The 26,817-nt window shown below is 33.5% G+C and overlaps 1 protein-coding gene and 1 long non-coding RNA gene across 19 annotated transcripts in view; one reads left to right on the top strand and one right to left on the bottom strand.

Annotated features, from left to right (window-relative positions):
* The window catches only part of USP15 (ubiquitin specific peptidase 15), a 122,955-nt gene that overhangs the window by 7,292 nt on the left and 88,846 nt on the right, over positions 1–26,817 (bottom strand). For 5 of the 15 annotated variants that reach the window (XM_072843046.1, XM_072843047.1, XM_072843054.1 and 2 more), the window contains 11 exons: positions 12,920–13,093; positions 11,005–11,163; positions 10,701–10,925; positions 5,998–6,081; positions 5,813–5,907; positions 5,521–5,712; positions 4,346–4,461; positions 3,899–4,171; positions 3,448–3,518; positions 2,989–3,104; positions 1,983–2,132 (listed from right to left, as the gene is read on the bottom strand). In XM_072843046.1, coding sequence (XP_072699147.1) covers positions 1,983–2,132; positions 2,989–3,104; positions 3,448–3,518; positions 3,899–4,171; positions 4,346–4,461; positions 5,521–5,712; positions 5,813–5,907; positions 5,998–6,081; positions 10,701–10,925; positions 11,005–11,163; positions 12,920–13,093 — 1,655 coding nt within the window. Of the gene's footprint in view, positions 1–1,982; positions 2,133–2,988; positions 3,121–3,447; positions 3,519–3,898; positions 4,172–4,345; positions 4,462–5,520; positions 5,713–5,812; positions 5,908–5,997; positions 6,082–10,700; positions 10,926–11,004; positions 11,164–12,919; positions 13,094–13,360; positions 13,449–19,271; positions 19,418–19,641; positions 19,762–26,817 lie in introns of those variants that run through there. The other 10 variants (XM_072843048.1, XM_072843050.1, XM_072843055.1 and 7 more) reach the window with 9 other exon arrangements.
* Positions 1–26,817, top strand: part of LOC140642452 (uncharacterized) — a 74,678-nt gene that overhangs the window by 43,424 nt on the left and 4,437 nt on the right. For 2 of the 4 annotated variants that reach the window (XR_012038876.1, XR_012038875.1), the window contains exon 5: positions 26,724–26,762. This is a non-coding gene — a long non-coding RNA (uncharacterized lncRNA). Of the gene's footprint in view, positions 1–4,999; positions 5,672–19,759; positions 20,111–25,320; positions 25,403–26,610; positions 26,763–26,817 lie in introns of those variants that run through there. The other 2 variants (XR_012038877.1, XR_012038874.1) reach the window with 2 other exon arrangements.

Here is a 26,817-nt window from a genome sequence, read left to right as displayed (position 1 = left end):
TAATTCTATTACTTTCTGTCAATGTTGCTTGGCTCTCATTTATATAAAAAAATAGCTCTCTCACTAAAGAAATCACTAAGAGCCAAATATGGTAAAACATCTCTCTCTCTCTCTCTCTCTCTCTCTCACACACACACACACATGCACGAACACAAACATACACACCTGAGATTTGACTATTGCAGCAAAAACTTTTCTTAGGGGTTGGGAATTTTACAATTCTCTACGGATGGCTGTTTATTCAGCTTAATGTTTTCATGCTAATACATTTAACTCTCATAGTATATAGTACAATAATCATTACCACTTGCCATTGGGATTCTTTTCATTTTTCATAATTTTGAAGTCATTTTTAGAATTAAATAATTAAGGAAGATAAGTGATAGTAAAAAAAAAACTTCCACAGAAATCTTATAATAATGTAGATATATCTAAACCCCAATATTTATTCTACATTTTCCTGTTTCCGATGATCTATATACCCAAGTGGGCAACACTCTTCAAAACGCAATCAACTGTTGTGTAATCTGTCATGTATCAAAATGGAGCATGACCATTTTATAGCTTATCATTATTCAGTTTTTTTGGACTTCTATCACTAAAAAGCAGTTAATGATTCTAAATTTCAAATATGTCCCTCATAGTTTCTAGCTTACCATTACTTCTGGTTCTTCTTGTACTTACATTGTCAAAATGCTATATATTCTTGAGAAAATTTTGATGGCTCATAATTTTGTTAAGGAGAAAATTACCATTTTTTTCTGGTAAAAAATGATTTTTTTAAAAAAAGTCTCTATTTATTTATGAGAGACACACAGAGAGAGGCAGAGACATAGGCAGAGGAAGAAGCCTGATGCAGGACTCGATCCCAGGACCCCAGAATCATGCCCTGAGCCAAAGGCAGATGCTCAACCACTGAGCCACCTAGGTGCCCCTGCAAAACGTTTTTAAACTTAACTTTATAAAACACCAATCAGAATAAGCAATCCAAAGAATGTTTGCAATATCATATCTATTTCCTTTTTTTTTTTTTTTTTTTTTAAAGGTTTTATTTATTTTCGTGAGAGACACACAGAGAGTGAGACAGAGAGTGAGGGGCAGAGACACAGGCAGGCCCCATGCAGGGAGCCCAACATGGGACTCAATCCTGGGTCTCCAGGATCAGGCCCTGGGCTGAAGGTGGTGCTAAACCGCTAAGCCACCCTGGCTGCCCCATCTATTTCCTTCTAATCACACACACCTGCCTATGGCAGTTGTTTAGTTATTAACTGTATCAAACACCTGGTGCACAAATATAAAATATAGAAAAGAATACTATCAATGTTCTTTTAGTAAAATGGGAGAGTACCAAGTTATTGCTGTAAAGTATTGTGTGAAGTCCTTCCTGGATCACGTGAACGAGAATATATACAATTTCATTTTTGTCCTTACGAATTCTCAATTAAATTTAGTGAAAGCTTAAAAGAAAAAAAAAAAAAAAGGACTACAAAGATGCTATCTCCAAACTTTTTACAAGAATGATATAATACTCTGAATAATGCAATAAACTGAAGTATGACACATCAGGGATAATTGAGTATACTACTTTGTTCATCCTTTTCAGCAGTTGCATTACTGTTTAATATTACTTTCACCTTTGTAAAAAAGCATACTTGAGAATAATTGATGATTACTGATGAAATAATTCCTAGGGAAAAAAAAAAACCACTACGATTCCATAGAGTATCTTAGATTTAAAAACAGCGCCAATGAACCCATATGATAATGCAACACAGAATTACTTTTATTCTACTGTTTAAGAAGGTGTATTTCCTCTTTGTTCTCTGAAAAATATCTAAAAAGGAATAAAAATTCTTACTGATCCTTACCAACTGCTGAACTACTCACAAATACACTTAAAAATTGAAGTTGGATCCAATGCTACCTGATTTTTATAAAAATCTACAGGTGTCCAATGTTTATATGGCATAATTAAAACTTACTTGATGGGAAAATCAACTAAGGTATCCAATTTGTCTCTCATGTATCGACTGTAAGAAAACCGCTTGAGATGTACCACAAGTACTGGAGGCAGGGACCATAAATCCAATTTCTTTGTGGCTTGCTGATGTTCTTTACAATTTGGACAATACCTAAAAATAAAGAGAAATATTTAAAGCTTGCTAGGGGCAATGAAAATAATAGATAAAAAAAAATACGTGGCAAATTCTACATTTATTCAGTGGGCAATTATATATGCCTAATACATACCAGACTAATGAACTCCCTTATTATTTTTATCTTCAATCAAATAGATTTAATATTATAAAGTAACATGTAAATAAGTATTCAAAGAAATGAAGACTATTTACATTTTAGTAACCTAAAAGAATACAAAACTATTTTGAGAGATAAGTATCAGCAAATCTCAGAACTTCTGGGCTTTAATGGAATTAATAATACCACAAAACCCATGATTTCCCTAAAAACCATTTCTATCAAAATGGCTACACGGCAAAAAATTCTTGGGAAAAAGTAACTAAAATTATCCACAGTAAAATACTACTATAGAAAATATAGTAATGAGATTAAAGCTTAATGTTATAACAACAGTTTTAAAGCATTTGAATCACTATTTATTTATTTATTTATTTATTTATTTATTTATTTATTTATTTATTTATTTATTTATTTATTTATCAAAATCATGAGAGACAGAGAGAGGCAGAGACATAGGTAGAGGGAGAAACAGGCTCCCTACAGGGAACCTGATATGGGACTCAATCCTGGGACCCCGGGATCATGTCCTGAGTCAAAGGCAGACACTCAACCACTGAGCCACCCAGGTGTCCCTCAAATCACTTTTAATGGACTATTTTCATTTAAAGAAATGCTTATTTAAAATATCAAAGGGAATTTAGTTATTGCTTTTGCAACTTGATATATCATATACCTCAGTACAAATCCTTAAAAAATAATTAGAAGCAATATTTTAACTTTGTCTCTTACCAAGGATCTTCAGCACCTAGCTTTTCTTTTGTTGTAAAAAGTTCAATGCAATCTTTTAATTTCACAAAGGGTTTTTTAGGAGGTTTATATTCCACACTTTCATGTTTTTCAAAATCCTAAAGAGAAGTATTTCTTGAGTTAAGAGAACAAATGAAACAAAACTCATTTTAGTGATACCATCTTACTATGAATAGTAATGAAAAACTCCTAAACTTTCTCAAAAGAATTACAAAGCTTATTTCAGCTGAGATTTACACCACAATTCTAAAAAACTTCTATATACACACCTATATGGATAATAATTAAAACTGTTAAGAGAAAGCATGTCTGCAAACCAATAAGCCTTTTCTAGTACATAACCATTTTTCTATTAGCAAAATAAACATATTTGGTGGAAGCAAAAGATTATAATAAAATTGTGATCAACATGGGAAAGATATGGAATGAGTGATGGCTTACCTCTGCGGCATTTTCATCAAAATATCTTTTTTTCAAATCAGGATCCCAATCCAAAGCAAGAAATGATCTTTCTAAGATGGAAAACATATTTTTTCTTTAAAACTTAATATGTCTTCATTAAAATGAGCATATTTTAATGTTAAGATATATACCAGAATAAACAATCTCTTCTATTTGCCCTAGGTGATCAGGGTAAATTGCTGTTTCCAAGCCATTAAAAATTTAAGGAGTTAAAAAAAACATACAAAACTTAAGCGTAAGTCTAACTTCCATTTAATAAACAGTGACAAATTTTAATATACTTGTAATTAAGGCTTTGCATTTAAGATATAAATATAGATTTTATACAGAAAAGTGATGTTATTTTTTCATGACTGTTTCATAGTTTTCACCTAAAAAAATACAACATGCTTTGCTCAAGTTCAGTGTTCAAGCCAGTTTTCACACTTACCATCTAGCCTAAGCTGCCTCTCATCAAATCTTATATGCCTGGTATCATCTTTGATGTAGTTAATATCAGTATTGCCTAAATTGTTGAACTGGAATGTAAACAATCTTTTTTTGTGTCCCGTGAGTTGACCTTTGCAAGTTTCCTCAGTACATAATCCATTTTCAGAATCATTATCTCCTCCAACTGAATCCTCAGACTGACTGTTTTCATTTTCGGAGGGAAGTTCTTGATCCTGGCTGGATTCATCATCTGGCTCATCTGTTTCCATTTCACCTAATTTTAGATATTAGAAATCTTTAAATAAACCCAGAGCTACATTTAAAAGTTATTAATATTAACATTATTTCTCCCAGGCTTGAAGAGATTTTTTAGCTCCTTAACTCCCATCTTTTTTTCTGAGGCAACAATCCAGGTGAAAGGTTTTATAATTTAATAGGGAATTCTTACTTGGTGAGCCTTCTTCATGTATGCCATTTGGGCCATTCCCATTAATATTTTGGTCCTTACAGCAGTGTAGGGATCCTTCAGTTTCTTCAGCTTCAGTAGAAATTTTGACATATCGGCTTAAATAAAATCAGAAATCAAATTTAGTTCTATGAAGGTAAAAACTTAAAGTTTTCTATTCTTTCAGTAAAACAAAAATTTTCAATGGGCACTTAGTAGATTCAAGGATAAATCAAACTTAGGATATAGAACCATAAGTGCAAGTGACTAATCATTTCTGTTTTGGTTGTCTTTATAAAAAGAAAGAAGGTAATTTGTTACTTCCAAGTATTTAACACCTTTCTGTGTTAAATAAGTTTGTGGCAAATAATTTCTTGACTTAGAATTATTATATAAATACCCTCATTTAGATTACTTTTAACTGTATAATGTGATCTTTATATATGGATTATGGGACTGTAATGATTAAAATAGGTATTACTAAATATGCCAGTTACAAAAGATAAAATATAAGGGATCAAATGGCAGTCTGGTTATGTTATAATTCAAATCAAGGTTTTAGGAAGACAAAAAGGGGTTGCCTTAAAATACTATCAACCATGAAAGGTTATCCTTTTATTTTTATTATTTTTTTAAAGATTTATTTATTTAACACAGAGAGAGTGAGAGAGAGGCAGAGACACAGGCAGAGGGAGAAGCAGGCTCCATGCAAGGAGCCCGACGTGGGACTGGATCCCCGGTCTCCAGGATCACACCCTGGACTGCAGGTGGCACCAAACCGCTGCGCCACGGGAGCTGCCCGAAAGTTTATCCTTTTAAATAAAACCATTAGCAGGAGTTCTTGAACTAACAATCTGTATAAAGAAATGAAGCATCCGAAATTTGTTAAAATTTCAGAGTGCATACATGAGAAATTCCTATTTTTTCCAACTGTAAACTTCTAGTTTAAAACAGCTAAAATAATTCATGCTTTCTGGGTTTGCAATTACCTCAGTAATGTGTTTTTACATGGTCAAGAAAGTGAAATAAACTATAATTTGATTTTTAAAATTGCTACCTGTTTAAACAAAGTTGAAATAATACAAGCTTACCAAAATATTCAGATAGTACACCATGTATTTACTTTTATTAACTATTCTATCACTCATTTTGTTAATGTAGAATTGTGTGACACTTACCACATTCTCAAAAGCAGGAGATTATAGAGCTTATCTTCAGTATTATTTCGTGGTACAGCCATAAGAAAAGGCTGGCCAAAAAGTGAAGAACCAGTATGGTGGGTATAACTTGAGTGTCTAAATTTTTCTCTTAGGCAAACAGGAATAATCACATGTTCTGTATCTTCTGTCCTATTGATGTTAATTTCAAACCTGTAAGGACAAAACTGACTGTAAAACTCTGAAAACTTTTATGTTATTCCCTCTGAATTTTTTCCCAAGTAATATTTTGCACAATGAATTTTATACTTACACATAAATATCGTCCCGTTCCATAATACTACTAAGGTTTTCATCCATAGCGAATATTCTGTGAAATCTATGATTGTATATATCAGTAACTATCATCTAAAAGGAAACATATTTCTATTAGGCTGGTTTTACATCACTGAAACACTAAATTCCAACTTATATACTTCAAACCCAGAAACACATTACCTTATCTGCAGGTACTCCTGACAAAGCAGACAATGCTGTACAAAGATCAAGTATGTTTCCAATTTTGGGGACAACCACTTTGTACTAAAAAACAAAAACAAAAAAAGCTGTAATGAATTTATTACTTTGGAAGAAATACTCAGTAGATGAAAATGACCTCATGGTTGCCTCCTCACATTCGCTTGGTATTTGGTTCACAGTGTCCGTCTCCAATCCTATCATTAATCCTGGCTGATAATGTCTTTTTGTTTTTTTAAAAATATTTTATTTATTTATTTATGAGAGACACATAGAGAGAGGCAGAGACACAGGCAGAGGAGAAGCAGGCCCCATGCAGGGAGCCTGATGTGGGACTCAATCCCGGGACTCCAGGATCACACCCTGGGCCAAAGGCAGATGCTTAACCGCTGAGTCACCCAGGCGTCCCCCTGGCTGATAATGTCTATATGGATAATTTATCTTCGCCTTATCGTTCCTTCGCTCTTTGATTCCGAGACCCACACTTACATTCAACTGTAGTTCACTTCTTGCACCTTGTCATAAACTTGCCCCACCTCTGATATCTTAAACCTCTTATCAGGCTACTGACTGACAGCTAATTATTATTCCTGGAAACTCATTTTCCCATTCTTGGCTTGCATTTAGAATTCTAGTTTTAATTCTTAATTTTCTCTGGGTTTACCAGCTTCCTACTGTCTTCACGCCCTTCCATCCAGATCCCACAGGATCCATCACTTCAATACTCCACTGCAAAACGTTTAACTATTTTGTTATTCAATTTTATTCTTGCTATACTTTCTTGGAGCTGTTCAGATATGCTGGAGAAAACTGACCAATTTTAGAGACTGGTTTGCTACAAATCCACAGTGCTTAAATCTTAACAGATTGTTCAACACTAGCCAGAAATTCTGTGCATCCCTTATTTGCTTCTTCTTTCATTTTTCCCAGTAACTATATACAATCTTCACCATTCCTTAGGCTTCCTTATTTTACAATTTCTCCCTTCACTATCAGCAGAATACCAAAAAAAGTAGAGGCTACTGGATAGGAAAATATCCAACTTTGTGTCCCTGAACAAACTTCTAAAAGGTCCTTTTCTCCATCTTTTTTCTACACAGGGAAAGAGAATCAGATGTTACCCTTCCCATCTAAGGCTACCACTAGCATCTATGTTCTGATTCCCATCCTGTTCTACTTCCTTGGGAACCTAACCCAGGAATCATCCTTTATGTCATTTTACCTTGATTCTTACGTAAGCAATGGAATAATCTACTAGTCTCTCAAAAAACCCACAAAAACCAAAAAACAAAATGCAAAAACCCAGTCTCTCATTGCCTTCCCTCTGATAATCCCCCTCTAGTTATCTTCCTTTCTCCTCTGCTTTATAAATATAACCTTGTTAAAAGTAATGTCTATAATGACTATCTTAAATTCTTCACTTTCCATTCACTTATCAATCTACCCCTAGCTTTCTGTCCTCATCTATTTAACCTATTACCAAGGTTGTCAAACTCCTTTAGAGTTTTACCCTTCACCCCCTTCTTGATTCTATATGCTCTCTTTAAAGCAGGTGACAATATATTCTAATTTGCTTTGTCTCAGCCCTGGATGAACCTGCTGTCCTGGTAATATAATGATTAATAATGGCCCCTTTTATTTTTAAAAGAGTTCTAGTTTAGATGATACATTACAGAGTCACCCTAGCCTTAGGGAATCTCATCCTTCTAAGACATTCAGTATCATTGTCATAGAACTCACTGCCCAATTTCTATCTCAACCAGACATCTCTCTTCTAGTCTAGATAGATAAACTTAATGCTTACTGATAAGCTCTAATTTTCCTCATGCACCTCAACATGTCCAGTACTAAACATAGATTTAGGTCATGTTAGGGCAACATATCCAATATTACAACAGGCTTCTTCCTAAACCTTGCTTCCTATATATATCCCATTAAGGCAAATAGCACCAGTGTCTCCTCAGTTTTGCAACCCAAAAAACTTGGCATCATTTTTGAATACTCTTAAACATTTTTACTTTTTTTTTTTTTTTTTTACATTTTTACTTCTTATATTCAACTGATTCTTCTGTCACCCTGATACTAATCTTAAGAGTTCTAGTCATTTTCATTTGTCATGTGATCACTGCAAAACTCTCTTACATGGTCTTAGTATATCCGACCTAAGTTCTTCTAATCCAGTCTTTGCAGTAGCCTGGGTCTTCTTTCTCTAATAAAAATCTGGTCACATAGTGCTCTATTTAATAACCTTTAATGGCTCCCCTAATTTTTAGGATGAAGTCCAAATCTCCTATCTTGGCAGCAAAGTTCTTTATGAGCTTTGTGAGTTCTTCTGCTTACCATATTATCTACTTCTAATTTCCAGAAGTGGGCCATGTCGTCTTTTGCCTTTCGGTCTTTGTATATGCCACTCTGTTGGTCTACAATGCCTTTATTTCCAGCTTTCATACACTTAAAACCTAATCATCCTTCAGGATTCAACACAGGCATTGGCAGTTTGGGTGTATCATTCCTTTTGTATGTATATTCCTACAGCACTGCCACAGCATTTTTCACATTGTATGAAAAGGTTCTCAGGAACAAGAACCAGGAACATCTTTGTATTTCCAGCACTTTGCAGAGAATCAGAATCCAATACATAATACATGTTAGTACAATTACTAATAAACTTCTAAGACCTAAATCAACTTCACTGATGGGAAAACTCATCAAGTAGGTTAACTCAGCTAAATTTCCCTTTCCTTTCTAGCTGGTTAAGCATACCGTTAGCGAGCCTATCATTTTGTATTTGAGTTGTTACTTCTTTGAAGTAGAAAAAAAATGCCCGATTCCTTTATGCTAACCATGGCTCCGATCTCCACAAATCTGTATTTTTGGCCACCAAGTGAGAAAAGAGTTATACTAATGAAATTCATATTGCTGGAAAAATAATTTAAAACCCAAATTATGGGAGAACATTCAATACACGCCTACAGCTAATGTGAAATTTGAATGTGACCTGTCCCTATGTAATATAGCTTACTTTTGTATTATTGGCATAGGAGAGCACTGTCTTCAACAAATGTACTTTAGAGAATGTGAGCATATATTCCCCTGGCAAAAAATAAAAGCAGGCCCTCCTAGGCCCTACTCAATATTCTGAGTACTACTGAATGAAATATTGATATGAGACCATCAGGATCAGTGAGTTTGTAAAGGAAACATAAAGAAGGAGCAAAAGAAATAGGGGAAATTTACATTACTGAGGGCACGACTAGTCTTCACTAGACTTTAATTAGTTTGAATGAAAGGACTATACTTGTACTAGGAACACTTCATTTATAATGTTCTTGTGGACAGTAAACCCAAACACTTCCACCAAATTAATGGTAAGATCATAACTTTGTTCAAAAGCAGACCTTTCATACAGATCTCATGATATTGCTATTGGTTGAATTGTGTCCACTTAAAATTTATGTGTTGAAGCCCTAACCACCAATGTAATAATATTTGGAGATGGGGCTTTTGGGAGCTTTACATGAGATCAAAAAGGTGAACCTCCATGATGAGATTAGTGTCCTTATAAGGAGATGCTAGAGAGCTTGTGTGCTACAGGTATTCTCTCTCAACACACTGAGGATAGGGTTGCCTGTAAACCAGGAAAAGAGTCTGTACTAGATACCAACCATGCTAGTACTCTTGATTTTAGACTTCCAGCCTCCAGAATTATCAGAAGATAAATTTCTGTTGTTTAAATCCACTCAGTTTATATGGCATTTCATTAGAGCAGCCTGAGCAGACTAATACAACTATGCTCTAAGAAACTGCACTATCTGACTAGAACTCTGAGCTAAAGATCTTTAGTCAACAGTCCTCTAAAGCAGGAACCATGTCTGCTCTGTCTGCCAAACAGAGCTTTACATTCTCATTGGGTGCCCTACACATATTTGAATGAATATAATTTTTGAATACTTCTGCTTTAGTAGTACTACAAGTCAAGGGGGTTGGAAATACAATGATTTACAAAGTTCCTATCTTCAAAGAACTCACTAACAGAGAAAAGATAAGTAAACCAGGGGTCATAATAAAATTTGATAAATGTGATAACAACATTTCAGGGGCACTCAAAGTAGAAGAGTAAGGAACTACTTTTGTTAGGGTGGTTCAAGCGTCAGGAAATGATTAACTGATTAGTGAAGGAAGAAAATATAGTGCTTTGCTTAGAACATTATTGAAGCGAATATTTATAGCTGAATTAAATTTCTATTTCTCTTTTGAGTTCTTAAGATGCTTAAAAATTACAGGTATTTAAATATACCACTATCAAATCATGAATCAAAATGTATGGTATTAGTTTTACTTCCAACAGCCCACTAGAAAAAAACTTACAATTAACATTAAAGTTCAAGTTGGACAATAGGAAAAATCTTTGTTAGGCTCATATTTATCTTACCACTGCAAAATTGAACAACCTCTCATTTTTCTTTCATAAGAAAAAGACTGAGAATTTTGTTTTTATAAATAATGATAATTTATAAATCCCTCGCCATTTCAAGATTCTAAAAAGTTGTACTAATTCCCAAAGTATTTAGCTTGTAAAATCTCTTATATAAATAAACTTATTATTGAATTGTGCTTGAAGTACAAGGTCTCAACACTAAGTTTTTATAAAAGTAACAAATGCAAAGAAAATAATCATGACTTACCTGCATAGGTTTGGTAAGTGGATCCATTCTGACTAAATATACTTCCAAGGTACGTTCTTTTTTCATGGGCAATGGAAGTGTCAAGTAACAAAAAGGATCAAATGTTACTGAAATCTTAGCACATTCAGGACAAACTAAAGTTGATTTGAAAAGGCCGTGAAATATATCTACTATGATAGAATCATTTCTTTTTAAATGGTTTTCCCAGGCTTCTTCAGCAACTATCTGTAAGAAAACCAGACACATATTACACAAAGATATCACATTATTATAAAAGTGGTGACAATAATGACATTAAATTTACCTTATCTGGCCTTCCATCTGCATCTTTTAATTGTATATACGGTTTTTTCCTAATTCTATTCAAATCTTCATGTAATCCATCTAATAGGAAAGCTAAAAGCTCTTGACAGTCTTGCTGCTGGTATCCAGAAAACTGAGGTGCAAAACGTCCTACTTGGGTCTGTAAGAAAAGCAAAAGTATAAAATCAGTTATAGGGACAAGACTGATTTAAAAAAAAATTGATTCTCGGGAATCCCTGAGTGGCTCAGTGGTTTAGCGCCTGCTTTCAGCCCAGGGCATGATCCTGGAGACCCGGGATTGAGTCCCACATCGGGCTCCCTGCATGGAGCCTGCTTCCCCTCTGTCCGGGTCTCTGCCCCTCTCTCTCTCTCTCTCTCTCTCTCACAGAGAATAAATAAAATCTTAAAAAAAATAAAAAAATAAAAAAATTGATTCTCATCATTCATGGATTTCAATTTTGTGAATTCATGAACTGCTAAAATCAACTTGTAGCACTTTTGCAGTCATTGGCAGATATGGTAATTACACATACATAAATATAATTACATATCTAAATATACATATATTTTAAATATTTTATTTATTTATTCATGAGAGACACAGGGTAAGAGAGCAGAGACACAGGCAGAGGGAGAAGCAGGCTCCCTGCGGGGAGCCTGATGCGGGACCCAATCCCAGGACCCCGGGGTCACGCCCTGAGCTGAAGGCAGGGGCTAAACTGCTGAGTCACCCAGGGATCCCCTCTAAATAATAAATAGCTAATCTGTAACCCAGAAACGAAATGCTGACCTGAGTAAAGAACAAGGAGAAAATATGGTGAAGTTTTGTACAAAGGATTTGGAAATACTAAAGACTATTAAAATTCAATAATATTTCTGGATCACTAAAATAATTACAAAGCTCTCATTTAGTTGGTGTGTCTAAAGAGGATAAATCTCAGGAATGTTTGTGTTTATATATAATTTTCTTAGTATTTGCAGTACTAAGTATTTTTTTGATAAAACCGAAAAGAAATGTGAAAGAAAAGTCAGGTATCAACAGACTGTTTACACATAATTTCAAAAGACAATATCCAGTAAAATAAAACTAACTGGAATCATGGGTAAGGGTTGTAAAATAGTTTGTCTAACCTAGCTTGTCCAAAGCTCAGAAAGTTAAAGAAGATAAACACAGTAGTGTTTTATTTTTTAAGAACTACTATATTGTTAATAAAATGTTGCCTAGTAGATGTCTATATGAGCATCATTTAAGTTGTGTTAAAAAACAGCTGAAAACTGCTATTCTCTTTAAAACAGAACTCACCTGTTAATAAATATGAAGACTTTTTAAACTATATAAAACTAAATTTCAGCTCAATTCTTATTTGAATGACAAACTAAATTATTTGAGGTTTTATTGGTTCTGAGAAGTAACCACAAGAATAAACTTAAAAGTTTAAGGATTATATTAAAAATATTTAATATATGGTGGTTTTGCATACCAGTCTCATTTCATTAATTTTTCAAACTTACGACTCTCAAATTGAGTTCTTAGATTTCGATGACATGCCCAAATTTAGCCTTTACATTTGTAATAAAAATTAATGTAGGTTTCTCAGATACTATATTCTAAAACCAATTTACACATACTCTCTTGTCATTTTGTACCATAACAGTGTTTTCCAACCTTTATTTCATTATTGCCCTCCCCACCCCCCAGAACCTTTTTGGACATTTTAAAGTAAACATCTGTCCCATCCCCCCATCTAGAAAATTTAACAGCAGAGATATACTGTGTATCTATTTGTGCTGGGTCCCTATGGAGGGCCACAAACCAACCTAACAGTTATGACTTTGTCACTCCTTCCCCAAAGAACCTATTTTTGTCCTCTTGGGGATGATACAGCCCTCACTTAAAATATATTTACTATACTAACCTTAAAGGCTCTTGGCGTGACATAGCTAAATTTTCCAGACCACATTTGTTTGATCAATTCAGCATAAGATTTAGCTATTTCACCTCTCATTCCTAAGGGATTGTCAAAATTCAGTTCTTCTTGATACTTATCATTGAGGAAGTATTCAGTAAGTGGAGGTGTGTTGCTCAAACACTGCAAAGAATAAAACACATTTTCAAGTGAAAGTAACCACACATTAAACATGTTAAAATGAAGAGAGAAACAAACTGATTTGCCACAACATACAGAGAAAAATTTAAATGATGGCTTCTTGAACTAATAAGTAACCGGTTAAATAAACACTCAAATGATGCACTCAACTATTCATTTCCCAAATTTCAAATCAATTACTTATAATAAATGAAAATGCTAATATTTGTTGCTGTAAAATCTGCATTAATTTTAACCACAGCAAACTACCTGTTAACTGGGAGAGAAGCTCAGAGTTTTCTTTCCTTCTTTTACTTGATTGGTAGAAATTATGGGTTTGTCTACTCATCCCAGGCACCTGCAAATTAGCCTGAGTAGGTAAAAACTGAGACAGAGTGCAAGCAAGAAATTAACTTTAAAGAGGTATTTACTTCCAATGTCAATTCCTTATCATGAAAGAGAAGCCTTTACATTTTCCATTTGGTCAACCACTTTTAGAAGGGACAGTACAGGTTAGCTGAGCCTGAGGAAACCAACTTTTGTTATGTGAACTCTGGCTAATGTGCTTTTACTTCAAGTTCTTCATTATCAAAACAATCCAATTTTCCTTTATGGCGAGATTAAAACTATGAGTAAGTTAATTCTCCAACTCTTTTCCATTTAGAATTAAATAATTTAGGATTTAAAATAAAATAGATGGCAGAAGTACAGTTTTTCCACAATATTTTATCTCAAGATGAATGATTTTAAGTTGATAATACCATACAATTTGACTTAATTATGAATCCAATATTACTTTATCAACTAGATGTCTAGCATCATTAAAAAGAGTATGTAATGACTGACAGACAATACGGTTATATAGGTCTTTTGTTGTTGTTGTTGCAGGAAGAAATTTATCTTGGGAGTCAAGTGGCAAAATACTTTAAGTGAAGGTGGTTGCTTGCATGGAAGGAGTAGAAACCTATTCTTAGGAGAGCCCAGATTTATATGAATGGAAATCAACATTTTTCAAAGCTTGCTTTACCACTAATTTGGTTTAATAGTCTGGGATCAAAGTCTCGGCAGCTATGAAAAGTTCAATCTGCTGGGTTCATTTCAGTAACTTCGGTACCATAAACTATGTCTATATACCATGTACGGTTTGGCTAAAACTTCAAAAATTAGGCATGTTCTTTTTTTTGAAATAAATGATAAACTTCTATTTTGTGGCTTCAATTATGAATTAATTTGTGTTTATGCAAGTAACCATAATATCTATTTTAATATTTTCAATGGAATAAAAATAATACTCCTCAAATTGGCAGTCTATAATGTCATGGACTTTGTTATAATTTTTCAGCAACAAAAGCAATATAAAAGCAGTTTAAAATGTTTGGGGTAGAGTATATAGACCTTAGCTTAATAAGCCATTTTTATCAGTAACGAAGTTTATGTGAACAAGAGGAAGATAGAGGTAGGTTATAGCATAGGAGGCAATTCGGGAAAGGATACTTTGCTACTTCTGAACTCCTTTTATACTTCAACTTTTCATAATCTTACACACCTTTTAAGATTCATTCTCTTCCTTTTGCACTAAATGTTCTTTTTAGTTATAAACCCAGCACTAGAGGTAGGGTCTGGCAACCCAGAATATACCATGGCTACCCTAAAAGCCATTACTTAGTAGTATCATTTGATTTAGTACAAATAGGATCAACACTATATAGTCAATATAGGCAAAGAGGCAGGAGGAGGAAGTCAGACAGTATTTCCAACAATTATTTTTCAAATCCTTCTTATTATCGTTTTTTCAAATCCTTGTATTTGATCAGTTCAGGCTTAGGGTTATACTAAGAATCTGATATTCCACTACTGTCTGTAACACCATTATACAAAGAATTTATAGTTTTACCAAACTAAGAATCAAGTTATACAAAACAATAATTTTTGAACTTTCTCATTTAACTGTTTACATGTATCCTTATCTTGCAAAGAGCTTCCAAATATAACTGAAAATTGTGTAGCTTTCCAATAGCATCCAGAGTGATCTTCCTAAATTTATTATCTAATCATGTCATTTCCCTCCTATAAATCCTTAAATAACAATTTCAGAGTAAAATCTCAAGTTTTTGGAAGAGTCTGTCTTTTGCCTACCTATGTAGCCTCATGTTTTGCTTTACCTTTATCTGACTCCATCAAAGTCTTACTTGATTATTTGCGGTTCCTTGACCTCCATGCAATCTCTCACTCTGTAAATTTGCAATATCACTCCATCTATGTGAAATACACCTTCTTTGTCTTACTGACTTCTACTAAACCATCAAGATTCAGGTATCCTGTGTAGGAAATATTCCTAAATTTCCTTACAGTGTTTCCTCCTGTATGTTTCCATATTTCATAATGCTCACTTTTATTACAGTACTTATTTTATAACACGCTGTCACTTTAATTTTAAGTTTGTCTGTTTTGTCAAATGGACTGAGACCTTCATGAGAACAGGAACCATTATATCAATTATATGTATATCTCCAGCACTCAGCAGGTGTATATTAAATGCATGATTAATAAAACATGTTTTTGCCTGTAGTTTTTACAAATGTTTTTATCCTCTTGGTTTTTTACTCTTTTCCTTCAATGTTAGGCACTTTAAAAGTACTTAAAATTTTCTTGAATGAATTATTACTAAATGAGGCAAAAATATATTAGCTGGTAATGAATAATCTCAAAGATTCTCCAAGCACTTTTATCTGAATATTAAGCCAAAAGAAGAATAGTACCTATTAAAAACTTTCCCATGCTTTTGTGCAACTCTTAATTTTGGAGCCCTGAGTTTGTGTCCCACATGGAGTGTAGAGATTTTAAAATAAATAAATACACTTAAAAACAAAAACAAAAACCCTTCCCTTTTGTTTTTCATTTAGTCCACTACCTGCCTTTTAGTGGGTCTCTGTTTGGATTTTTTAAGTCCTTGACACAGGGACCAGTGATTATTTTCAAAATGACACCTGCCATTTTGAAGTTGACAAAAATTCAACATTAACAAACTAAATAACAAAAAAAAATCCCAGTTTTATTAAGTGTTTGTATTACGTGTCAAGATATCATAACTAATATATTTTGAGATAACCCCTATATTTAAATTTAAACCATTAAGTCCTAAATGGCCCAAAAGAGCATTCTAGTTGTTAAACATCATTTTAAAAAAAATGTAGGTATAGTTGATACAATGTTACATTAGTTTCAGGTGTACACCAGAATATAATGCTTTAAGAAACTCACAAGCTGCATTTAAAAAAAAAAATTTATACAAACACATAAATACAGAATTTTTTTTATAAATACAGAAATTTAATAGACAGTTAAGTATTCTACTAATAAGGCAAATATCGTAATAGCTCAAAATATCAGGCTTTTCTTTCTCATACTGAAAATACCTCTCTCCCTTACCTTGAAAATAACATTATTCTTGAAATAGTATAAAAACCACTTAAAATATTGTAAGTTCTCCTAAAATTTTGACTATAAATTTCACCGTATAATTAGAATACAGGTCAAACAACTAAAATATTTCCATGCCTCAAGTGTTATCAGTATTCAGCGCCATCACTGTGGCAGAAGAAAGAAGGTCATTTCTTAAAATTGATCATAACGCAGTAATTTATGCAACTCATTCTATCTTTTAACATGAGGCTATCTTAGAAACATAAACATCTTTGACAGTTAAAAGAACACTGGACACTTGGACTTCTTGCCATTAAATACAATGTTTTAAGAATAAAAATTTTGATTAGTTCAATAATAAAAACCAACATAACCATACGTCTAAAGTATCTCTCTCAAAAATTCCTCTATTGTAACAAACATCACTCTTCTATCTGACTGGGACTGTCCCAAAACAATTCCTTTCCTAAGACATATATATATTAAAAGCCCTACATAGGTAGACATAAGGCATTTCCTTTTTAGCCTGTAAAATACTTTACTGAGTGACGTAATATGGACCTAAAATCACACGACATGTGCTGTGCACCTATGTGGATATATTTTTCACTCTCCATGATTCTTGAACTGTGAAACATAACAAAACTCATCCTTTCTTAACATACACGGTTTTTCCTAGTAAAATCTGAGAATATAGATATAAATCTATCATTGAAACAAAAGGGATTAGATCAACAATATTAGTACGTTATTTCTGTGGCTACCTATAAGCTTTGTGACATTCTATCAGTCACGTGACACGCTGAGCTTCAACTCTGTTAATTCAGATTTCAACTCCCTGCCACTGACAAATACCAACACCTCAGTATTTCAGGGAGAACTATCTCTTACAACTCATTACCAAAAAAATGAGGTCCAAATATGAGGTATTGTGACTGATCATAAAAAAATGTATCTTAAGCCACATTTTGTTTATCATAATGGTGCCTATAGTTGTTCCCAAAATTGGGTAGAATTTTGTCAAATACCAAGCTAAAAGTAAAGCAATAATCAGAATGAAGATAAGAATTCTGCACCAATAGTTTCAGTTTTTAATGTAAAAGAGAATAAATAAAACTAACAATAATGAACAAGCAAAACTGCACTTGTTAACTAGGATAAATATTTCTATACTTAAATATTTTTTATGATTCCTAGGCAAATTTATAGTGTGTGAATTCAACAAGAGGATCTGAAGATCTAAGGATTAAAAAACTAAATTTCATATTTAGTATATGTTAGAGTTCTGGCATTCATTAATTTATTAGCTTTTGTAATAAAATGACTAGTTGGTTAACTAGAAGGTTCAGGATATAAGCTAGTATGAAAAGTTATTGATCCATGAAGAATGAGAGACTGCCTGGGAATGTGCAAGCCAATCATTTTGTAAGCAGACATGACTGCTAAGCATCTGTTCCTAAAAGTGGTTCTGTGGTTCTCTACTTGCGCTTGCCTATGCATTTACAATAGAAACTGTAATAAAGAGTATTCTTGAATGTGAATCTGAATTAGGAGTCTTAAGACATAGTCCTTAGTTTAATGTATTAAGATTGAACCTTAGCATGTACCCCTAACTCCCTTTCTTAGAATATTCTCCTGTAAGAAATTCCTACTCATTCTTTAACACTTATCTCAGAATCTCTTAAAAACATTACATCTTCCTCAGCACCTCAAGGAAGAACTAATATTCCTTCCTCTAAAGTAACTCTGTATCTTGAGCTCACTTATACTGTACTTATCTTAAGAGTAGTATCCAGTCTAACCCACTTTTGTACCTCAGAGTCTATATAGCACAATGCCTGACACATACATTAATAAAAGTGTGTTGAATGAATGAAAACTGGTACAGTAGAAAGACTGGAAACAGTCCTTAGAGAAATTGAGAGCAGTAGAAAATACTAAAGCGAAAACACTGAATTGTACCATTACAGAACTATAACCTATTTGAAAGTTCTAAAAGTTCAAAGAATAAAAGTCCAAATAATGCCCAGGCAGGCTTTCCTAATGAAGGAAAACAGCTATAATGAATGCTCCAAACTATCAAGATAAATCGATAAAAGTAAAAGATATGTAAAGGAAAAATACTTGGAAACAGATTTTTATAAAGACTCTTCCCCAAATCTTCAACCCAAACATAAAAATTCGAAAGAGAATTCTTCTAAATAATCAAATGTCTCATTGAGTGGACATTCGGCTCTATGATTCAATACATATAAAACTTTAATCACTGCCACCATGAAGAACTATTTTTTTAAAAGAATGCATATATCATTCAGCTATTTTATGAAGTTATAATTCTCTATGAAAAACTCTCTAGTTATAAATTTCCATATATCTAAAATTGTAATATTATGTGAGGTTATGATTTTCTTTCATTATTTAATTAGTTGGAAAAGCTACAATGTTCTGCCCATAACTTTTCCTTATACACATATATACAAATCCTATTGCTCTTACATTATTTTCAACAAGTTCTTCCATTAAATATGTTGTGATCAGTAAGAGTGATGTTTCTAGAGTTCTCTGAAAAAATATGTGACTCATGTAAGTCTCAATTTTGTATTTCACTATAAACTTCTATATTATTTTTTAAACTGATGAAGTGAAATAAAGTTCTACTGTATAACCAAATCTCAAGTCTGTAATCAACATATTTTAGGAAATGAATAATTAATAGCCATCCCAATAACTTGTAATGAATCTGGAATTTCCCCAGTACCTGGAAAATAGCCAAAGTAATCCCCTTCAAAAAGAGAAAGTTGTCTTTTGTAATGCTGAATATGAACCACTCCCTTTCTGTTCAGGTGCTCCAGAAGCCCAATTTTCAAGTGATCATGTATGCTCACTATTTTAGTAAACCGGTAACTAGAACAGGAAAGAAAACAAACTTAATTTTTGATTACCTAAAGCTTTGAGTTGTGTAACTCATTCTGTAACTGATCAAAATGTAATGCCACTCACAACCCTTTAAAAAAAGTAGCTACACCTTCAAACTAACCAATACTAAAAATAAAAACCCAATCTAAAATGAGGAAACCATTTTATTTTCTTATGATTTAAAAATAAAACCTGAAGTAATCCATGGTTACCTTAGAATAACCCAGTATGTTTTTCCTGGATTTTAAGATTAGATGGGATAAGAATTTTCAGATTTGCCATGCTATTGTTTTTCACTTTGTCATGACAACTGTATAAACATTCTGAAAAGGTATTGAATAATTCTGAAGCATTCTGTTAATATTGGGATATTGGCTCTAGTTCTGCAATGAAATAGTGGATGAGAAACGAAAGTGATGTAGACTTTTACAATGAAAATCTATAAATACAAGCCTGTGTCTTCATCAAGTAAAAAATTAAAATGAGTTATTTTTAAGACACTTGGTATTTTATTTTTTGTTACTTTTGTTACTTTGTTACTTTCCTAGGAAAGGCAAATCTCATTACATTTGAGAGATCAATTCTAAAGCTTCTCCACATATTTTAGGAAAGCAAACAATCGCTCTATTTTGCTTTTCATTTCCAATCTCTTTTCAAGCTCTCTTTCAAAAACAAATTTAGGTAAGTAAAATATAAGTGGATGTAACTTTAATTCATTTATTAAAAAAAAAACTTAATGGTTCTTTCCTCCTTCCAACTAGTCAACTTAATACTCAACTTAAAATATTGGAATTTTACATAAAATAGTTTTCAAAGGCAGTTTTGAATTCGACAAGGATATTGTTCTAACAAATTTAACATTTGTCATTAATCTGGGTGCTATACTTAAGATCTAAATAAAACTAAGTTTCATTTAAAGTTCCTGTTACTCTTTTCTTCAAATTCTAGGTAATTTCTTCTTCATATACTACTTAAATTCAATGAACTAGTATTATGAGAACTCTGGGAAAGTATGAGAACTAATTGGAAACATTTTGTCAGCTAGCAAAGAAATAATGCTTTTTTTCTCTCATCTATAGAATTGAGTGAGGAGAATTCTAAGTTTATAAAAAGACTACTCTGTTACTGGTAGTGAGTAAATCTTAAAATGTTAAAAAAAAAGTCATGATTATGTAAAGACCATTAATTTTCATGTTAAATGCTACAAGAAGAAATTTTTTTTTTAAAGATTCCCTTTCTTTTTCTTTTTTTTTTTATTTATGATAGTCGCACAGAGAGAGAGAGAGAGGCAGAGACATAGGCAGAGGGAGAAGCAGGCTCCATGCACCGGGAGCCCAACGTGGGATTCGATCCCGGGTCTCCAGGATTGCGCCCTGGGCCCAAGGCAGGCGCTAAACCGCTGCGCCACCCAGGGATCCCCCTACAAGAAGAAATTAAAGATCCACTTTCAATATAAATAAATTTGAAAGCTTCTGTGATAATGATTACACCAACAACAATACTATAAGTTTCGGGCAAATGTACTAAGGTTTTCAAACAACTAGACTATAACAGCAATTGTCTAAAATCTTTTTTTGCAACAGACTTTTTAAGGAGTGATTTTATGTTTAATATTCAATTTATAGGAAGCAAGCTAAAAACACTTGGTTCTTTTTTTTAAACATATGGTTCTAATAACATTAATGAACTTTAATGTAAGTTATATTTATTTTAAAGAACTAAAGTATATGAATTCAATTTTAATGTTTAGTACTGCTATCTGCTCTATTCCATTAATAATTCAAAACTGGCTCAGAATGAAATGAATGTCACTATCTTAGGTAAGACAAAGGATTAAGGAAAAACAATGGTTCTTTATAATTTTTTTAAAGGATTTTATTTATTTATTCATGACAGACATAGAGAGAGAGAGAGGCAGAGACACAGGCAGAGGGAGAAGCAGGCTCCATGCCAGAAGCCCAACGCGGGACTCAATCCCAGGACTCCAGGATTGTGCTCTGGGCCAAAGGCAGGCGCTAGACTGCTGAGCCACCCAGGGATCCCCCATTCTTTATAATTTTATGCGTGGTTCAGTACCTTGCACATAGTATTCAGTAAAGAAACGTTTTTAAATAAATGAGTATATTGAATTGTGTGATTCACTGATCTTTCAGTTCTTCTGTAAAGGCATACAGGAAAGAATAGCAGAAAAATTCTAAAAAGTTTAACTGATTTTTTTTACATTCTTTAAGGAAACCACTATGTTATATACTTCTCTGCATCATTTCATTACATTAGGCCCATAGCTGATAATACTTCATGTGAGTTGAAACAGAATTTTAAATAACATGTAACAGCATGAATTATGAAGGTTTCTGATTATTTTCTTTTTTTTCTGATTATTTTCATAACAAAAAAATTTATGTAATCATTCAACAAATATTAAGAAAAGAAGATCATTATTTCAAAAGTCTCTAGAAGTATAAAAATCATGTTCTAAAGGATTTTTTCCTATCTTTCACCATGAAATCATTCAAGAAATTGTTTGCATGGTAATGGGGGCTGCTCTGACAAGCTGTAATTAACATGGCAGCCCAATTCAAGAGCTATCAGATTGGTTACACTAGTGGAATATAAAGATGTAGTATTTCTTGCATTTTATATATATTGGTAAGTTTCTGACTTTTTAGTTGCAAGAAATCAATATATACGCTATGTACTGTAATTCTTTTTTTTAATTAAAAATTTTTTTTTGCTATAATTCTTTTTAAAACTAATGTGCTCAAAAAAAAACACTAATGTGCTCTTTTGGAGTTTAGGCAATTTCAGAAATACCATTTATTTGGTACAGGTCAAGTTCTAAACATTTCTGGTATATTTTCTAATGCAGTATTTTTCTCTATTTGCATGAAGGAACTAATTTTTAAAAAATTTCCAAATCATCACAGACTGAAACTTTATAAACTACAATAAAAATGAACCACTAGAAAAATGAGGGAAAAAAAGGACATACAAAAAACAACGCCCCATTTTAATCATGAGATTTAATAGATAATCACCCTGACAAATTTCTAGAATAGTCTTAGATCACTTATGCTTAATTTCTATGCTTATTTTATGGCTGATCATGCTATCTCATCCATAGACACACTGTGAGAAACACGGTTCTAACGTATTTCAGGCATTATACTAAACATTGGGGATATAAAAGAAAACCAAACACAGCATCTGCTTTCACGATTCTCACTGTGTAACAGGTATTTAACCAGAAGAGACAAAGGAAAAGGGGGAGAGGTGGAGGTGTAGGAAAGGCAACCAGGGAAAAGAAAACAGTATACGCAAAGAAGTTTGGAACTTAAATTCTAAGAACCTTTAGTTTTGGCTAAAGAGGTAGATAGGGTCTCATTTGGATTTTATCCTTTAAGTGACGGGAAGCAAGTCTTAAGAGTTAACATTATAAAACAATGACTGAATCAGTGTACTAAATGGAGTGGAAGAGGATAAACGAAAGAAAAATATGAGGTTAGAGATGTATTTCAATAGTTCATATAAAAGTTGCTAAAATATTGAAATAGTGTAGTGACAGTAAAAGAGAAGATGGATATAAGTGACATTAAGAGGCAATGGAATGAACAGGATTTGGAATAAGTGTCAAGTTTTCAATTTGGGATAGTTGCAACTAAAAGGGAGTAGAAGGGATAAAGGATCAGGTTTCTTGGCGGGGAGGGTAGTATGTTGGTCTTAGTAGATACATTTAGTTTAAGTGTAATATTATCCAAGGCAGAAAAGTCCATCTAATAGTTACATATATTGGAGGGAAACTTAGGAAGGAGAATTATGCTTGAGACAGGTTTGGAATTTGTCAGTTAAAGTGGATGTCAACTTCTCAAAGGTAAAGAGGCCATGATGAACCCTGCAAACAGAAGGTCAAGAATGACCATATCAAAAGCAATTTCTATGGAGTGGTATGATGGTCAAAGCAATGATATAACAGTAGGTGATATTTACATATTGCTTACTAGGTACCAAGCACTTCTTAAGCAATTTATCTTCATTTAGCAGATGAGAAACTAAGCATTTTCTTATCCAAGATCATACAACCAAGTAGCAGAACCAGGATTTGAATCCAAGTAGTCAGGTTCCAAAATCCATGTTAGTTACTACTACAGCTAAGATGCAGAGGACTACTGAATGGGGGATGAGAAAGTAGGGAGAAAGCACAGACCATTATTTCCAATTTTCAAGATCAAGAATCATCCTTACTCCATATCCTGTCCCCAATACCAATAAGAGAAAAAGACTTGACCACGTATATATGCTTAAAGGAACACAGTGAAGAGGTAAAAGTCTGTAACAATGACATGATTATTAATGGAACAAATTTCAGGAAAGACAGTAGAGGTCCCCAGGAAGATGGTGATATAATCATGATGAAAGAAACTTCAGGTATGGATGGTACTTAGTGAATATAAGAGGAATCTTAAAATATGTCTTATCTTACTATTAAGAGTTTCCTTATAAACAATTAGTAACATTTTGGTCAAAAACTTGTAATTTCTTTCAAAAGGTTTTTTTTTTTTAAAGATTTTATTCATTTATTCATGAGACACAGAAAGAGAGAGAAAAAGAGAGGCAGAGACACAGGCTCCATACAGGGAGCCCGACGTGGGACTCGATCCCAGGTGTCCAGGATCACACCCTGGGCTGAAGGTGGCACTAAACCGCTGAGCCATCCGGGCTGCCCTAAAAAGTTACTGAAAGCTTTTTCTGTCAAAGTACGTAATACTTAGAAAGGCCCTGGGCAACTACTGAAGAATCACTCAATTCTACTACTGAAGAATCACTCAATATACGTCATTTATACAATAAATCTATAAAAATATATATTCATTCATATATACATAATGAATATATACCAGTATGTATGTCAATGATTCAGTTTGTATTCAAAGCAAAAGCGGGATCCCTGGGTGGTGCAGCGGTTTGGCGCCTGCCTTTGGCCCAGGGCGTGATCCTGGAGTCCTGGGATCGAATCCCACGTCGGGCTCCGGGTGCATGGAGCCTGCTTCTCCCTCTGCCTGTGTCTCTGCCTCTCTCTCTCTCTCTGTGTGACTATCATAAATAAAAAAAATAAAAAATAAAAAAAAGCAAAAGCTCTCTAAATGAAGGCCAGAGACACTTTTAATTTTTAATTATATATATGACATGGTTTATAAAGCCATGATTTTCCAGTAAACTCTTCAAATTCAAATGAACATCATCTTTGATATAATTACTTTAGGAGGTGATATGTTTGTTCTCTTGATATTGTCATTAATTAAAATATTTTACTTCTCTTTTAGAGCTGGCACACATATGAAAAAGCATCAGTATCTAGCATACAGGGGGTGCCAATATGTGTTTATGTATAAACAATGTGTTTTTTGCCATGGTAAAATAGATTTCTAATGTAAGGATTTCTGTGGTGGAAAAAGGTGGAACAAGTTTGAGCTACGATGTTATATTTGTACTTCTGGTTTATGACCAAATGAACAAAACGTAAGTTGTTATGAATAATGTATTCTACACCAAACAAAATTGAGGCCTGACTCAAAAGTCACCTCCTTGCAAAAGCCTCACTTATTTCCAAAGGGGTCTCTTTTGTTTGCCTCCACAACATTTGACTGATCATGCTTTCTATCCTATCACATACTGTATCATACTTATTTCTACTTTTTTTTCGTTCACTACATCATGAACTTCTAGACATAGGCTTGTCCTTTCCAATGTTTTTACCAATGGTTAGAAAAATGCTTGGCACACAGTAGAGACTCAATGGATATATGTTGGATTAGCTAAATAAAGTAGCCCAATAAAAACAAGATTAGGATAGTAGCTCTTAATTCCTTTGTCTTTTTCTCTTTTAACCCTAGATGAACCCAATTACTTCCTATATACATCCAGTTATCGATTCTTTGTACCACTGTAGCTGAACATTGCTAGAGAAAATTTCAGGTGAATAAATTTCTACCATTCTGAATTGATCTCCAGCCTCAAAAGAGATCTCAATACTGTCAATCTTATTCTTTAATTCTTAGCAAATAACCTGGTCTCGTAGTTTTAGGATAATGGGTCATCACAAAATCTAGAAACTATTTGCAAATAATTTTTTCTCCTGTTGCAATAGTAGTGTCTTTCCTCCATTTGAATGTTGTCCTGTAAGGCTTAGTCCTGGAACTTTTTTTCATAGATGCCCTCATTTAGATGCAATCATCCCTGATTTTAATTATCATCTACAAGCAGCCATATTTCTATTACTAACCTAAGCCTTTGGTCTGTATTCCGTATTAGAATATCCATCTACAAATGATGTATCTAATTTGGATGTTTCACAGGTACCACAAACTGAACATGCCTAAAATTAACTCATATTATTCTTGTTACCCCAAGCCATAAACTAAAATGTGATTTCCTTTACTTTTCATTAATTTGAGTGCCTTCTACATGTCAAACACTGTTCTAAGTAATAGGGCTAGCGCAGTGACTAAAAGAAAGCCCTGATATTCATAGAGCATATGTGAGAGAGAGGTGGGGGGGCGGTTGCAGACAGATAAATGGGGCTGGAGTGGGCAAGGTTCTGACCAATATGGTCAGATTTGTGATTTTGTGATGACCCATTTAGGTTTGGTTTCTGACCAAACCTAAAGGAAGAGAGAGAACAAGGATACAAATATTCGGAGGAAGAAATTCCAGGTATAGGAAATTCTAAGTACAGAGATCCTGAGGCAAGAACATTCTTGGCATGAACAAGGCCAGAGCTTATAGTAAGGATGGAAAAGGAAACATGGAGGAAAATGGTAGGAAATAAGACAGCATGGGACTAGACCATATAGGGCCTTATCTCCATTCTGTTTTAAGGACTTAAGCTTTTGTTGAGTGAAATGAGAAGGCATGTAATATTACAGACAAAGAGAATATTCAAAGCCTTAGCTTTGAACGGGAAAGCTCTCGCTGCTCTTTGGAGTATGGGCCATACCCATTAAGAGTTTAAGCAAATAAATCAGTTAGGAGATAAATGCAATAAAACAGATGAAAATATTGTAGCCTGGAATCTTTAATGCCTTAGTAGTACATTAAAATCCAAACTCCCCCTACATGATCTGGCTTTTTCCTAATTCTTCAGACTCATTTTATACCACTCCCCTTCAAATATTATTCCATAGGTTACTCACCTGTTGGTTCCTCAAACATGCCTGACCTAGAAGAACTGCACATGTTGTTGCTCCATCTAACTTCAACTCTCACCTGCCTAACTCATACTATTCTCTGGTTATAGCTCTATGTTACCTCTGGAGAGTTTGACACCCAATATAAGGTAGGTACTCTCCAAGTTCTTATTATTTACTCATAGCACTCCATTTTTCCTCTTT

The sequence above is a fragment of the Canis lupus genome, chromosome 11 (genome assembly GCF_048164855.1).
Source record: "Canis lupus baileyi chromosome 11, mCanLup2.hap1, whole genome shotgun sequence".
NCBI classification, from domain to species: domain Eukaryota; kingdom Metazoa; phylum Chordata; class Mammalia; order Carnivora; family Canidae; genus Canis; species Canis lupus.
The sequence above is the reverse complement of the archived record's forward strand: the minus strand, read 5'-3'. Positions and strand labels throughout refer to the sequence as shown.